Source organism: Myxine glutinosa, chromosome 2 (genome assembly GCF_964187855.1).
Source record: "Myxine glutinosa chromosome 2, kmMyxGlut1.1, whole genome shotgun sequence".
Taxonomy (NCBI): Eukaryota; Metazoa; Chordata; class Myxini; order Myxiniformes; family Myxinidae; genus Myxine; species Myxine glutinosa.
Genome location: NC_136262.1, coordinates 144207675 through 144225190, shown reverse-complemented (window position 1 = coordinate 144225190; position 17516 = coordinate 144207675). Strand labels below are relative to the sequence as shown.

General features: G+C 42.4%; 1 protein-coding gene across 11 annotated transcripts in view; it reads right to left on the bottom strand.

Annotated features, from left to right (window-relative positions):
• Nucleotides 1-17516, bottom strand: part of LOC137421193 (actin-binding LIM protein 1) — a 488353-nt gene that overhangs the window by 23915 nt on the left and 446922 nt on the right. For 8 of the 11 annotated variants that reach the window (XM_078771775.1, XM_078771768.1, XM_078771771.1 and 5 more), the window contains one exon: nt 3953-4099. In XM_078771775.1, coding sequence (XP_078627901.1) covers nt 3953-4099 — 147 coding nt within the window. The remainder of the gene's footprint in view (nt 1-3952; nt 4100-17516) is intronic. The other 3 variants (XM_078771770.1, XM_078771774.1, XM_078771778.1) reach the window with 1 other exon arrangement.

The following is a 17516-nucleotide window of genomic DNA, read 5'->3' as shown; positions in this document are numbered from 1 at the left end:
ACATTTACATAGAGAATTGGCAACCCTCTCTCTCACTCTCCCTCCTCCAGCTCCCCAAAAGATGAAAACACCCCTATACACTAATTGGCATCATGCTGATGCTATGTAGAAAGTAGGAGGTGAACTGTAGGAGTAGCGTGATAAACTAACAACAAACACACACCGGTCCGTCAAGTATAGTAAGGATGTCATGCAGGCATATAGGCATGGCCCAATTCCTATTGTGGTTGTTTTCATAGCTGAGATTTAGCCCCATACAGGCTGCAACTTTATTGCAATCTGCTGCTGCAACAGCACTCAATTAGGGCAGGAATATAGAATTTGGCCAGAGTTCCGGCCCACAATATTTAAGGTATGATGTGATCGGTAACATGTACCAGCATATGCTGACAGGCAGGACAACAAACAGCCCCTTTGAAGGATAGTCTATTCATGGATGCAACTTCCTGCCTGCAACTGTCCAGGATGACAGTTTATAGTCAGGCCATGAATGAAACCCAGACTAGACAGTTAAAGTCAAGTTAGATACCACTGGACTATGCTGCAAACCCATATTAAATAGGCCATGATATCATTTGCAACTGCTGAGCATATAACTGAATACTCTGCCTCATTGGGGCCTTTTCCATGACGTACATGAGTTTCATTTTGCACCAGGTAACACAAAGACTCATTAGCCCGAAACAGCACATCAAATTAGATGTTGTTCATCTATCTGAGGATGATAATTGAGGAAATTGAAAATGTGATTGTAATAGATACCAAAAAAAGGACTGTTTTTGCTGCACTGTGTGTCATGATTGTTATTGAGTGAAGGATCTCCACAAGAAAATGTATCATTGTGTTCTTTAGCTGGTCGGACATGCGCCTGTACCCAGACCTGGACAAATTAATTACATAAAGATTTTAGGATTAATTTTTCAAGTTAGCCTGTTTGGTGTTCCCATGTAAATGCCAAATGGTCATGAAGCTGGGATATCAGGTTCAAGATAATATTCCACACCTATTTGTCCATCATCTGCTATAATTTCCTTGTAACTCCTGGTAAAATAGACCCATGTCTCCTGATTTATGTCTTGGTCTAGCATGTGATTTATGTACAAACACAACAAAGAGCTTGATATCACTGGAGAAAATAACACATTCTTAGAAAGATAAATTAATCCATTCAACTTCTCTTCTTTTTTAGGACATTAAAATACCTCTTTTTAATGTATATTTTGAAAAATGTAATTAATAAATTAAGAAAGTTGCCCTGCTGTTAACAGTTCTGTCAAACTGTACGTTCAAGGAATAAACAACGAGCTGATACTCTAGATCCCCTGCCTTTTGGGCCTGTGTTTCGTCCTTGTGTACATACAGTAAAGCGGAGTGGTTCGGTGGGGCGGGCTCGGTTTCGTAACTTTGGTTGGGGAACAAGGAGTAGAGAGGGTAACGACCTGGTGGAGCTGGTGGCGAGGAATGGGATGGCCATATCTGGTTCATTATTTCCTCAAAACCAGGAAAGGCACAAGATTACCTATTGGAGTGGGCAGCACAGAACAGAACTGGGTTTGCTGGCAGTAAGGGAGTGACAGCTGTGGAGGGTTGAGGATTGCAAGGTATTGGCGGGAGAGCATGCTACCTCCCAGCACAAGCCTGTGGTTTGTGGTGAGGATGAAGAAAAGGAGGGAGATTAAGAGTAGAGGTCGGAAGGTTATTAGTGGAGGGGGGGGGGGGGGGGGAAGTGTCGGGGAAACATGGCCGTAGAGTGCAAGGAGAGGGTGAGGTCCAGGTATGAGCAACTTAGTGAAGAAGCAGAAAGTTTGGAGAAAGAGTGGAAGTATGAAGAGCCATTCAGGGGAATTCCAGAAGTGTTGTGTGGAAGGACCTCAGGAAAGGGTGCATCATCGAGGGATAGAAACCAGGTATAGTGGATGGAGAAAGTAGCGAAGTCAGTTGGTAAAAAAGAAGAAGGTTTGGAAGAGGATAGAGAATATCAAAGCATGGAGGGAGGCAGCCAGATGTGGGATTGCTGCACCTGTATGGGCAGAAGAAGAAAGCAGGAAGGAGAGGTGTGGATAAAGCAAGGAATGTTATGGAAGGTATGACCCAAGGAATGATCAAGGAATGAAATGGAATGATATGGTGTACAACAGGTTGGAAGAAGATGGTGGGAGGAAGAAGATCAATTAATTGGCTTGTGACAGGAATGAGGATAGCAACGACGTGGAGGGAGGTGCTTAAGGATGGAGGTGGGAGGTTAGAGACAGAGAGGCGCAGTGTTGTAGGTGATGGAAGGATATTTAAAACAGCTGTTGAATGGGGAAGGGAGCAACAGTGAGTTGGAGCTACTTCGTTATGTGGAGGGAAAAGCGGAGTTGGTGGAGATCACAGAGGAGGAGGTGCGAATGGTATTGAAGACGATGAAAAAGGGAAGAGTGTCAGATATTGATGAGGTATATGTACAGAAATTATAATTGCAGTGGGAGAAGTCACAGTCAGTTGTATGAAGAGGTTGTTCAATGTATGTATGAGAGAGGGTTCAATTCTGGAAGATTGGAGGACAGGGTTAATTGTGCCGATATGGAAGGGGAATTGGGATGTTCAAGATCCAGAGAAGTACAGGGGTGTTGCACTCCCTAGTCATGTCATGAAGGTGTTGGAAAGGGTTTTGGGCATGAGAATAAGAAGAGAGTGGAGATATAAATTGGAGAAGAGCAGCAGCGGTTTACAAAGGGTAGGGGGATGATGGATGGGACGTTCACACTGAGACAGATGGTGGAGAAGAGGTTGGAGGTGCAAGGTGAAATGGCATTGGGATTTTTTAGCAGGACACCCAGTTTAACGGGATACCCGGTTTAATGGGAAACCCAGTTTAATGGGAAACCCAGTTTAACTGGACACCCCGTTTAATGGGAAACCCAGTTTAAATGGAAACCCAGATTAACGGAACACCCAGTATAACGGAACACCCAGTTTAACGGATCACCCAATTTAACGGGACACCCAGTTTGACAGGAAACCCAGTTTAACGGAACACCCACCCAGTTTAACGGGAAACCCAGTTTAACGGGAGACCCAGTTTAACGGGAGGCCCAGTTTAACGGGAGGCCCAGTTTAACGGGAGGCCCAGTTTAACGGGAGGCCCAGTTTAACGGGAGGCCCAGTTTAACGGGAGGCCCAGTTTAACGGGACGCCCAGTTTAACGGGACGCCCAGTTTAACGGGAGGCCCAGTTTAACGGGAGGCCCAGTTTAACGGGAGGCCCAGTTTAACGGGAGGCCCAGTTTAACGGGACAGCCAATTTAACGGGAGGCCCAATTTAACGGGACGCCCAGTTTAACGGGACGCCCAGTTTAACGGGAGAGCCAATTTAACGGGACGCCCAGTTTAACGGGACGCCCAGTTTAACGGGACGCCCAGTTTAACGGGACGCCCAGTTTAACGGGACGCCCAGTTTAACGGGACGCCCAGTTTAACGGGACGCCCAGTTTAACGGGACGCCCAGTTTAACGGGACGCCCAGTTTAACGGGACGCCCAGTTTAACGGAACGCCCAGTTTAACGGAACGCCCAGTTTAACGGAACGCCCAGTTTAAAGAGAAACCCAGGTTATTGGGAGACCCAGTTTAACGTCCCTCAAACACAGACAGGACACACTGATGAATTGCCCTGCCTGCGAAACATTAGGATTACGGTTTATATCTGTGTTGAGATTTGAACCAAGGCTAGACAGCTTAGAGGCGAATGTGCACATCGCCAGACCACTGGACAGGTGACACAAATCAAAGAATAATGAACAGGAAAAGTAAATAAATTAATAAATAATAGGCAACAAAAGGCAAATGCATTTTATAGCTTACACACATCATTAGCATTTTACCAGTGAACCACTCACATTAATGATTCACCACTCAACGAATTAACGATAGATGATTGAGAGAATTCATAATGGTATTTGTGTCCAGGTACCTAAAGCAGCAGCGGAAGGTGGGCAAGGCCATTGCTCGGTTTCAATCTTGGCAGGAAGGCCAGGGTCTGGAGCTTGGGCTGCTGGAAACTTTGCCGACTGGATGATGTCTTCACTCGTCTTGCGTTTAGCGGCAAGGGCTTGTGGGTCTACAGTGGAGATTGAGCAAAAGCAAATTCAAAAATGTCCCTTAAGCCTCCCACACAAAAGCCAAAGTTTATGATGAACTAAAAAAATTATTACAATTGATCTTTTCTTATAATATTTGAAACCAATGTACACTACCGGTCAAAAGTTTTAGAACACCTCAATTTTTCCAGTTTTAATAGAAATTTACGCAGTTTAATGTCTCAATGTACTCTGAAATTAAGCATAGAACAAATAAACAATTGGAAATAAAAAAGAAATAGAATCATTTTGTTTAACAAAATTTAATTTAAATTTTTGACTCGGCAAAGCAGCCACCTTTTGTAGATCTAACCGCCGAACACACTCGTGGCATTCTTTCCACAATGGAAATCAAATATTGTTCGGGAAGTTCTTCCCAACACTGTTGCAGAAGTTCCCACAAATGTGTTGCACTTGTAGGTTGCTTTGCTTTCACCCTTCTGTCCAGTTCATCCCAAACCAGCTCGATGGGGTTTAAGTCTGGAGACTGTGCTGGCCATTCCATGATTTGAAGTCCACTGTCTTGTTCTTTTCCTCGAAGGTAGTTTTGACATAACCTGGAGGTGTGTTTAGGGTCATTATCTTGCTGCAGGATGAACCCCTGACCAACTAGGCGTATACCAGAGGGTATTGCATGGCGCTGCAAAATTCTGTGGTAGCCCTTTTTGTTTCGCGTGCCAGTCACTCTGTGCAAGTCGCTGACTCTGGATCCAGCAAAAGAGCCCCAGGCCATCACGCTTCCTCCTCCATGTTTGACAGTTGGTGTCACACACTGAGGAACCATCCTTTCGCCTACTCGATGGTGTACAAAAACCCTGCATGATGAACCAAATATTTCAAATTTTGATTAATCGGTCCATAAGACCTTCTTCCAGTCTTCAGTAGTCCACTGGCGGTGCTTCATGGCCCAGGCAAGCCTCTTTTTTTCTTATTTTGCCATCTTAGCAATGGCTTTCTTACTGCCAGTCGACCTGTCAAACCTGCAGCTCGAAGTCTTCTCTTCACAGTTGAAACTGAAACTTGCTCACTTCGACCAGTGTTAAGCTGTGCTTGAAGCTGTTGTCCTGTGAGCCGCCTATCACGCAAGCTGTTGGCTCTCAGAAACTTGTCTTCTTATTCTGTTGTGGCTTTGGGTCTGCCAGACCTCTTCCTGTCAGAGTTTCCTCCAGTTTCCAATATACTACTTCCTGCAGTGCAATATTGTCCAAATAATGCTTCAGACAGTGTAATAACAGCTGCTTTTATACAGACAGGGGGTTTGTAATCAAGTAATCATCAGAGGTCGGGACACCTGTAGGAATTGTTTGCATCAACTTTCAAGGCTTAATTTACTTACATTGCTGCAGAACAGCTGTAAGTTGTTAACCCATTACTTGTTCCCTGAAGAAGGCCTTTTTTTTTTTTTTAACAATATAACTGTGTGATTTACATTATTTTCCTGGTTTTTGCAAACCAAAACTGTTTTTTTTTAACCTCGAGCAGTTTACTGCTTACCTTTGTACCATTTCAGGTTATTCACTGGACATTAAACTGCGTAAATTTCAATAAAAAACTGGAAAAATTGAGGTTATCTAAAACTTTTGACGGTAGTGTATTAAAACATGAGATCATTGGCAAAATGAGCGATTCAAGTCATTTTGCTCACATCGTAAGTAGTTTTAGAGAAAGCACACTCTTTAAGTTGATTAATATTTGAATCAGTATTTACATGCACATTCAAAAATGTCAGACTCCTCCATTATAAATGCATTGGCATGCAAATTGGTTACCAGATTTGTATAGCAAAGCACAATATTTTTCACCTTAATTACAGTTGTAGATAAATCAATCAATTTGATCTCCCATTGGAAGTTCAAAACCACAGCGGTTATCGACCAGAAAACGGTTTGATGATAAAAATGGTCAACCCTGTCTTCCGAAGAAAAGATACCAGTTTCCTTTTCAAAGCCCAAGCTTTTGACAAGTAAATTAAGTTTTTACATCTTGTGCAAAGGACATTGTGTTCAGGATGTGAAGTCTCCAGCTAACACAATATCAGGTATGTTAACATCTGATTTTTTTTTTTGGAATACAAGATCGAGGCTCATGGAAGAACTAACAGTAATCATAAAAAAAGACACATAAAACATATAAAGGGAGCAGGAGACAAGATGGGGAGAGAGAGGGAAGCACACAAGTACAACAGCAGAGGACAGGGACATCGGGAGATCTGTGGGAGGGAGAGGGCTTGGGAGAGGTATAAAACACATGGTCACTGCTAGGACTTCCAGAAAAGAAGTTGGTATTTCAAAATAGTGGATCTGGGGTGAATTAACGGGGGTAGGAAAGATCAAGGTTTTGGATGGGGGAAGAGGTTTCATTAAATTTTCATTTAATTTTTCATTTAAAATTTAGATTTGATTCCATTGAAAAGGAAAAAAATATTAGATGGATGTGAGCACACAAAAATGAGTTAGCCTGTCCACAACAATAACAACAACAACAACACAATGGCAACTAGAGAGCATCTGAAAATGCAAAGCTTATCTGCATCTGCTTTGTACTCTTAACTAAACTCCACAAAAACAACACTTTAAAAATTGTACATTTTATTTATTTGGGTTCTCCATCTTCTCATAAAAAAAGATTTGTTGAAGCTTTGATGGCAAAAGTAATCAATTGGTAAAAATGTTATGGCCTGGACAGACACACAGAAGTTAAATGGGAAATGTTAAATGGTTAATTAAAGTTAGTTAAATGCTAAATATTAATAGCAAATGATTAAATAAAAAATGATTAATTCAAGCACACTCCAAGTTAAATGGTAAATATTAATAGTAAATGATTAAATAAAAAATGATTAATTGAAGCACACTCTAAGTTAAATGGTAAATATTAATAGTAAATTATTAAATAAAAAATGATTAATTCAAGCACACTCTTAAGGTAAATGGTAAATATTAATAGTAAATGATTAAATTTAAAATGATTAATTCAAGCACACTCTTAAGTTCAATAGTAAATATTAATAGTAAATGATTAAATTTAAAATGATTAATTCAAGCACACTCTTAAGTTCAAGAGTAAATATTAATAGTAAATGATTAAATAAACTAGAGGTTCCAGGGAACCTGAACTCAACTGGTCTATATCAATATGGTTAGAATATGCATAATAGAACCACAAACTATATGGTTTATATGTGCTAAAGAGGTACAGTAACGTTGAAGGTATCTCATGTTTAAACAGGAAACTAGAAAAAATTGAGTTTTAAGTGAGGCATGAAAAGCAAAACTACAATTACTTTTCTCAGATTTCAGACTTGAATTTATTATATGTGTTGAGCTTTGTTAGATACTGTCTACACACCAAGTTTCAGCCTTCTAGCTACATTAGGAAGTACCAGATTGACAAAAATTGATTTTTCAATATGGCCGCCCTGCCGCGACCATTTTTGGGCGTGCAACGCCCAAATGCAATCCCAAACTAGTTTATGTCTTAAAGATGCTGCACAAGTTTCATCAAATTTGATCAATTTTTGTGACTTTTAGAGTGTAGACGTCGAATTGTTTACAGACGACAGACAGACAGACGGCGGACACTGGGTGTCGACAAAAACTCAGCTGGACATAGTCCAGTTGAGTTAAAAATGATTAATTCAAGCACACTCTAAGTTAAATGGTAAATATTAATAGCAAATGATTAAATAAAAAATGATTAATTCAAGCACACTCTAAGTTAAATGGTAAATTCAGTGGCCTACAAAAGTATTAACCTAGCGCAGTATTGAAGGTGTGGGAAGGACATTTCAAACAGCTGTTGAACCGGGAAGGAGGTAACAGTGATCTTGAACTACCGAGTTAGTTATGGAGTGGAAAGTGGAGTTGTTGGAGATCACAGAAGAGGACGTGTGGAGGCATTGAAGAGGATGAAAAAGGGAAGAGCACCAGGCAGTGATGAGGTGTGTTCAGAGATGATAAATACAGCAGGAGAAGTCAGAGTCAGGTGGATGAAGAGGATGTGGAATATGTATGACAGATGGATAAATTTTGGAGGAGTGCAGGACAGGGTTAATTGTTCCGATATGGAAGGAGAAGGGGGACGTTCGAGATCCAAGGAAGTACAGGGGCATTGCACTCCCTAGTCATGTCATAAAGGTGGAGAGGATTCTGGACGGAAGGATAAGGAAGAGTTGGAGAAGGAGATCAGGGAAGGGCAGCAGCGGCTTAGGAAAGGTCGAGGGACGATGGATGGGATGTTCACGCTGAGAGCTGGTGGAGAAGAGGTTGGAGGTGCAAAGCGAAATGGCATTGGGATTTGTGGACCTGGAGATGAACCTACGGCACCATCCCGAGAGAGATGGTGACACTTGATATTTTGGGAGTCCTGGAAGCAGAAGTTAGGTTGGTGGAAGGGATGAACAAGATAATGAAGGGAAGAGTTTTGTTTGGTCCTGGGATGTTGGAAGAGTTCAGTGTGAACATCGATTTGAGGCAGGGAAACTCTTTCAGCACATTCATGTTTATTATTGTGATGGAGCTGGTAAGCAGGAAGGTAAACATGAGGGGTATTTTGGGAGGATATTGTATGCGGACAATCTGGCTGTTGTGGTGGAGAGTGGGCATGAGATACAGGAAGCACTGGGGTAATGGAAGGAGGCATTTGGGAAACATGGGCTGAAAATGAGCATGGAAAAGATGAAGGTGATATGAGTTGGGCAGCAGAGGAAAGAAATGGCTATCAGGTTAGAGGAGAAGGAGATCGGACAAGGAAATATGTTTGAGTATCTGGGGGGGACCAGTGACCAGGGATGGTAAGTCAGAGGCTGAGTTGCGGAGGAGGATTCACGTGGGTGCGAATGTGTGGAGGAGGTTGGAGGGAGTAATGGCAGACAGAGAGATTTCAAGGAAATTTAAAGGGAAGGTTCTGATGTCTTGTGTAACACTGGCCTACCTTTACGGTCTGGAAACGGTGGCACTGACAGAGAGACAACAGAGGCTGCATATTTGTGAGAACAACTTGGTCAAGATGATTGTGGGAGTGAAGATGGTGGATAGAATGAGAATGGATGAACTCTTGGTAACCCCCATGATTGGAAACCGAAAAATTGAAGCCTGAGAAATTGTGCAGGCTACTATCTTGTATCCATCTGTTAAGTTTCAGAACAATCAGCTGGATGATAAGTGAGAAGTAGTAAAAATAGCAAAACGTTATTGGATGGATGGATGACCGGAAGGACGGACGGACGGACAGACATCCGGACTCCATGACCCATTTTACATGTTCATCTCTTCTAGAATTGAGAAGAGATGACCAAACAATGTGGATTTTTCAGGTAAATAAACTGCCTTTTTGTCTTTTTGATTTACTGCACAACCATTTAAGTGAAGGATATTATATTAAAATATATATATTGATGTCATTTTCAACCCCAACTTAATATTGACAAATTCAATGGATAGTTAACATTTAGAACTCATCATAGTAAATAAACAACTCAAAGTACTTACTTATAAAATAATGCAGGCCAGTGTCACCATAAGGTTTTGTTATCGATAATAACGTGAAATAGGGGGGTAAGGAATGGAGTGGGATGGGGGGGGGAGGGTGGAATAAAGAAAACAAAGCAAAATAATCAATAAGAGAAAACAAACATTGAAATGAGTTTCAATATGATGGAGAAATCAAATGCATCAACTGCAACAAAATGGAAAGGAAAATGATGTTATAGAGGAAAGCAAGCCAGATAATGTCTAACAATCATCTAAAATGGATGTAAACTTGGTGGGGAAGGAGGCGGGTGCTGGATTACATTATTTTTGTATACAGAGTCAAGGCTCGTGGAAGACCGAGAACACTCAACTGATCAGGACACAACAGAACAAAAGGAACAGTAGAGAGAGACGGGAAACACAAGATGGATATGGAAACAAACTCTCAGGAAGAAAAAACTGATAATTTGGAAGGAGGTTTACTTAGGAGTGGAGACGGTGGGGAGATTAACAAGGATAGAAAATATCATGAAATTGGATGGGGATGATCTAATATGCCGGTCAGAAGCTGTCCTGAAGAGCGGAGGGAGGAATGAGATTGAAGAAAACATGGCAGTTGGTTCCACAGGTAGAAAAAAAGAGGAACGAATGAGTGGAGGTGAGCAGTCATTTTGAATTTTGGGCATTTCACCAGAAGGGGGTTGAGGGTAGACTGCATACACCCCACAGACACCTAAGGGGAGGGGGATGTGGGATGACAACTCGCACAGAAACACCAGAGGGTGCAAGAACAGAAAGTAGGTGGTAAAGATACAGACCACTGACCCATCTGCAAAGGAAAGTGATAGGCCCATTGATTCAGCTTTATCACAGCAGATTCCAATAATCTTGAATGCCTTCGTTTCAACGGTATCAAACTGAGAAATCGGGACTAACATCGGGGACTTCTGCTTCCGGTCCCTTGAGCAAGGAAGCGACTTCGACCTCTGCATCAAAGTTTAAGTCTTTTCTCATTCGTGCCTTTGTCACATTTCCGCTCATTATTTTATTGTGTATGTGTTTCTGTGTGTTTCGAGTTAATCTTGGTTTGCAATTCGTGCAAACTTATGTTTCATTAAATCGTTTTCTGTTCGCACCGCGTGCGCGGCCTGGTAACTTGTTCCCTCCCCCCGTCGGTGTTTTGTGTATTCAAGTTCTTTCCTTCGCTGTATTGCTTATCTCTTAGTTTTTCTCTTCTCCCTTAACTTCCCCGAACATCTACCCTTAATAGTCTAACGTTTTAAATACTTTTTTAAAAATTATTTCCTTCTCTCCTCGCCCTACCCCCTTTATCTCCTTTTCTTCCACCTCTTCCTTCCATCTCGAATAGTAACTCGCCTTTCCAATCCTAGTTTCCTCCATCCATCCTTTCCTCCATCCATCCTTTCCTCCATCTCATTCTCCATCTCATTGAACCCTTTCTCCTTTCTCTGATCCACGCCCTCATTTCAGGGACTTTTCCCAGATTGTTTTTCACGGTTTTGTTTAAATATGTTCAAACTTTCCCCTGCAGTGTTTTATTCAGTGGTTTATTACAACACGCTGTATTTCTTCCTATTTAAAAGGCTTTTTTCAATTTCCTCTTCAAATCATTCCACTTCAAAAAAAAAAAATCAATCTCTTACAGTCATTCTCCCTACATTCTCTAAATTCACCTTCATTCCACCCTTCCTCTACTGTTCTCAAACGGATCTCTGACTTGAAAATCACAATAAACCCAGTTTGTAATAAATGTTTGTTTTTCATTAATCGTCCACTTTCTAAACTCACCCTTCACCCCTCCCCTCCTAAACTTCCCCCTCACCTCTCCCCTCCTAAACTCCCCCTCACCCCTCCTAAACTCCCCTCACCCCTCCCCTTCAAAACTCCCTCTTCACCCATCCCCTTCAAAACTCCCCCCTCCCCTTCAAAACTCCCCCCTCACCCCTCCCCTTCAAAACTCCCCCCTCACCCCTCCCCTTCAAAACTCCCCCCTCACCCCTCCCCTTCAAAACTCCCCCCCTACTATCTCTCTCCAAATCTCCCCCCTACCACCTCCTCCTCAAATCTGCCCCTCCCCACTTCCTCTCCCTTCCATCACATACCCACACCCCCTCCAACCTTCGACTATGCTCTGCCCCCCCTTCAAACAACACCTCACTGTGCCTCTCCCCATCACCATCAAACCTTTTGTTCTCCTCATCCCTCCCTTTCTCCTAACTCTTCTGCAATCTCCGACACACTATCAACAGCTCTCCCTACCTCCCTCTCTCACCCCTCATCTTACCCTACCCCTCCCTTCCGCTGTCATGTACCCGATGCTCCCCCTCCCTCTTCCTTAACGGGATGGACCTCAAACATCCGGGGCCTTCGCTCAAACCTGACATCTCTCCATACAGGTTGCTTCTGACAAACCAGACGTAATCTGTTTAACAGAAACTTTCCTCCTTCAAGATGTCTCTGATTCTTTCATATCTCTTCCTGGTTACTCCCTCCTCCGGTATGATAGACCTGAACCCCGTCCTGGTGGTGGGGTTGCTATCTTTATCAAAAACTCTCTTCCTCACTCTCCTTGCACTGCCCTCTCTCCACCCCACCCCCAGGAGTACCTCTGGCTACGGCTTCCTCTCCGCTCCCACCTTTTGTTCATATGTGTTCTGTACCGTCCTCCAAACAGTGATGACTCCATTTACATCTCCCTGTCTGACAACATGGACCAACTTCTATCCACTCATCCCAACTCTCTCTTCCTCAAATGTGGCGACTTCAACTGTCATGCCAGCTGGATGGGTGTGGGTTCCTCTCACACCAGCCATAGCACCTCAGCAAAGGACTTCTGTCACTCACTGGGACTGACACAATCTGTCAATTTCCCGACCCGGATATCAGTCAATGGAGTATCTTCTCTTCTAGACTTGATTATGACAAACTTCCCTGCAAATGTCTGCTGCTCTTCTTCTGCTCCAATCGGTTCTTCTGATCATGTGCTTGTCAAAGTGGACATCTCTCTGGCCATTCTCAGAGAGCCTCTTCAGAAATGCCTAGTGTGGCATTTCACTCAGGCCAACTGGCACCGTCTTCAAGCAGCCATCAAACATCTGGACTGGTCTCCCATCTCCACTGCCTCTCACATCAACTCTTCCTGGGAATTCTTCCAAAGTAAACTGCACATGCACAAGTAAGCTCTCTCTCTCATGCACAGATTTATCCCATCTCGTCTTCAGTTGTCTTACCCTTCCTCCCGTCCATGGTACACTGAATCTTGTGGTGAGGCAGTTGCACTGAAACAACTTGCCTTTGCCTCTTGGAAGGCTAATCCAACTGAAGGAAATCTCAGTTCCTTCCACCAAGCTTGGAACAAGTGTGTGTCTACCTTCAGGAGTGCCAGGAAGCACTATCTCTCCACACTCAAGAATGAACTCTCAAACCTGTCTCCTTCCTCCAAATCCTGGTGGCATCTGGTCAAATCTGTTTCTGGTGTTTGTTTCCCTTCCATCCCCTCCAATGGCTACACAGTTGACACCGCACGTGAAAAGACGAATGCCTCAACTCTGTGTTTGCCTCAAAATCTTGTGTCCCAAACCCGTCTCTCTCTGTTCCCACCATACCTAGTCATACCTAGCTGCTCCTGGACTCTGTGTTCTTCTCTCCTGACAAGGTGGATACATTTTTGTCAAACCTCGACTCTGATTCTGCAACTGGACCAGACGGCATCAGCCCACGGGTCCTAAAATCCTGCATTGCCGCGCTATCTCACCCTCTCTCTGTTCTCTTCGCCCTCTCTTTTGCTCAAGGTCATCTGCCATCAGCTTGGAAATCAGCCAACATTACCGCTTTACACAAAAAAGGTGCAGAAACAGATCCTTGCCACTACAGACCAATCAGCATGCTCCCAATAATCAGCAAGGTCATGGAATCAATCATCACTTCTGCCATCAAATCCTTCTGCCATCACTTCTGCCATCAAAATGTGGTTTTTGTTTCTTTTAAAGGTCACATTAACAAAATCAAGAATAATTTCAACATAATTCCAATGAACTTTTGGTTCTAAGACATCTTGAAAAGTAAGTATCGCTTCGGATATGAAATCTTTCCTCTTCTCCAATGGCTCGATCTCAGATCATCAATTTGGAATCAGACCAGGTCATTCTACTCTGGACATGCTGCTTCTGCTGTCTCAACAATGGATGGAGGTCCTTAATGCCAAACAGGAAATCAGAGCTGTCTCCCTCGACATATCACGTGCCTTCGATACGGTCTGGCACCCAGCTCTGCTCACCAAACTATCCTCCTATGGTATACATGGAAATCTCCACGAATGGCTTGCAGACTGCCTCTCTAGTCATAGTCAACATGTGGCCCTGAATGGATTTCTCTCATCTCCCTTTCCTGTTCAGGCTGGAGTTCCTCAAAGCAGTGTTCTGGACCCAGTGCTTTTCTTGTCTTCATCAATGATCTCTCCAACTCTCTGGAAAATCCTCTCTATCTCTTTGCTGATGACTCCACTCCCGCTGATGACTCCACTCACTCTCTCCCGCTCCATACCTCATCCCTCAGATCGGCAGTCTGCAGCCTCCTCACTCTCTGCAGACCTGGACAAAATCACAGACTGGTCAAACAAGTGGAACATGTCTTTCAATCCTGACAAATCTCACACTCTCATTTTGTCTCTCCGAAAAGATCGTCTGGAAAACCCTCCCATATACTTTCTCAACAATCCTCTCCAAGAAGTTCTGTCACTCAAGCTTTTGGGTCTCACCATCTACCATGATCTTTCCTGGGAAAACCACATTTCCAAGCTGCCCTCCAAAGCCAGTCGCGACTGGGCATCCTCCGTCGTGCGGTCAACCTGAGATCCTCACCACCTGAGCTCCTCACCACATACAAGGCTTTCATCCACAGCTCAATGGAATACCGTTCTCTCCTCTGGGCTGGTGCTCCTTCATCACACCTAACTCAGCTTCACACTATTTAAACCAAAGCTTTCAGAATCATTGGAATATCCTGCGATTAAGCTAACTCCGAGGGCCTTTCACTCATTCACCGCAGGCAGGTTGGTGGTCTTTCTGTCTTCTCCTGACTCCTCTCCAGCCTAGCTCCCCCAGCTGTCTGTGCTCTGCCCCCCAAATATTCGTTCAGGTCGCACAAGGTCTGCCAGTAACCCTCTTATGGTTAAACTGCCTAAATCAAGACTCTCTATTCACCTTCACTCTTTCAATTCCTCTTTTCTCCCACCTCTGGAACAAACTCCTTCACTCTCTTCAATCCCACTCCTCCCTCCACGTCTTTAAAACAGCTGTTCACCACCATCTCTTGTCTTCCCCCATCCAAAACCTTGATCTTTTATACCCCCGTTAATTCACCCCAGATCCACCTTTTTGAAATTCCGACTTCTTTCTTGGAAGTCCTTGCAGTGTCCATGTGTTTTATACCTCACCCACGCCCCCACCCCCTTCCCGTGCCTCCGCCCCCCAACCCCTCTCCCTCCCACAGATCTTCCGTTGTCCCTGTTCTCTGCTGTTGTACTTGTGTGCTTCCCTCTATCTCCCCAGATTGTCTCCCGCTCCCTTTATCTTATGTTTTATGTGTTAGTTTGTCTTTTTGTGATTAATGTTAGCTCTTACATGAGCCTCGATCTTGTATACAAAAATAATAATAAAAAAAAGGTGTGAGGCAAGGGCGCCAGCCCAGACGGGATGAAGTTGCAGATGGATGTATTGTGGGTGGATAGGAGTTCAGGTATGCCAAGGAAGGACTTTGTATGATGCAGGATACCCAGGTGACAACTGCCTTTGGAGGGCAACTTAAAATGTGGTTTGCCAGATCAAGATCATGGCTGATAGATAGTGAGACCCAGGAGTTTGAGTGATTGGACTTCATCAAGATGATTGTTAAGAAAGTGGATGGGAGGGTTTGCCAGACAGTCCTTTTGGAGAGAGAGACAGAGAGAGAGAGAGAGAGAGAGAGAGAGAGACAGACAGAGACAGAGAAAGAAAGAGAGTATGACTTTTAGGTTCTTTTATTGCAAAACTGTAAGTGTGTATGCATGTATTATATGTGTACAGACTTGCAATGGAAAAAACACAAGAGAAAGAAAAGAGGAATGATAAACACAAGCGAGAGAGAGAGAAAAAGACCATTAAGAAGAAAATATACGTAACATTGTGATAACACAAACCATATTACAAAATAATTATGAATTTTTTTTCTTGAATTTCACAAATTCCTCCAACACACCAGATATCAATAGAAATTTCAAGTTCACTTGTGTTTTTGAGTAGAATTGAATTCAAGTTTCATCCGAGCTAAAATCAAAGCTCTGAAAAAACATCATACCGTTACATTGTTCTGCATGAAAGAAAGGAACATGAAAGTCTTTCACAATTAATTAAACCATGAAACAAAGGAGAAATTCTCTCACAATTAATGAAACAAAGGAGAAATTCTCTCACAATTAATGAAACAAAGGAGAAATTATTTCATAATTAATGAAACAAAGGAAAAAGTCTTTCACAATTGATAAAAAAAAAATGAAACAAAGGAAAAAGTTTCACAATTAATGAAAACATCAAACAAAGGAGAAAGTCTTTCACAATTAATGAAACAAAGGAGAAAGTCTTTCACAATTAATGAAACAAAGGAGAAATTCTTTCACAATTAATGAAACAAAGGAAAAAGTCTTTCACAATTAATTTTAAAAAAATGAAACAAAGGAAAAAGTTTCACAATTAACAAAACCATGAAACAAAGGAGAAAGTCTTTCACAATTAATGAAACAAAGGAGAAAGTCTTTCACAATTAATGAAACAAAGGAGAAATTCTTTCACAATTAATGAAACAAAGGAAAAAGTCTTTCACAATTAATTTTTAAAAAATGAAACAAAGGAAAAAGTTTCACAATTAACAAAACCATGAAACAAAGGAGAAAGTCTTTCACAATTAATGAAACAAAGGAGAAATTATTTCATAATTAATGAAACAAAGGAAAAAGTCTTTCACAATTGATTTTTAAAAAATGAAACAAAGGAAAAAGTCTTTCACAATCAATGAAAATATGAAACAAAGGAAAAAGTTTCACAATTAATGAAAACATCAAACAAAGGAGAAAGTCTTTCACAATGAATGAAACAAAGGAGAAAGTCTTTCACAATTAATGAAACAAAGGAGAAATTCTTTCACAATTAATGAAACAAAGGAAAAAGTCTTTCACAATTAATTTTTAAAAAATGAAACAAAGGAAAAAGTTTCACAATTAACAAAACCATGAAACAAAGGAGAAAGTCTTTCACAATTAATGAAACAAAGGAGAAATTCTTTCACAATTAATGAAACAAAGGAAAAAGTCTTTCACAATCAATGAAAATATTGTTGCGGATATGAGGATTGTATTTTTTTTATTGTGTTGTATTGTGGTAAATTGCTGTGTAACATTGTTTGATTCTGGCCCCTCCTGCCTCCAGTGTTGTGTAAAGGTCAAAGGGCGTCCCGGTAGTTAATTCCATAAAGCATCCATTGAAGGACACTATAATACCCTTGTTCAGTAGTTTATATCCTTATTATGTGTTTTAGGGTAAGGCCTTGTCTTCCATTAAAATGACACTCCATTGCACCAAGTGAAAAAGATAGATTCCCTTCATCCTTCATTCCCATTCCCAAAACCTCCATTTCCCCTTTCGTCATGGCCAAGCCTCAATTTGGCAATTACATCCCCTCCAAAGCCGCCATTGAACATGTGCTCAGGTTGGGGAAGAAAGGCGTGCCCGCCCGTCGTCATCAAGGGCGGAGCCAGAGGGTCGCGCGACCAACCAGGGCCGAGGTGAGCACACCGATGGGCGTGTCCTGAAGGCCGGCGGCTTAATCGCCGGAGGCGTTATAAAAGTGCGCGCGAAAGAGTCGTCAGGGCGGAGCT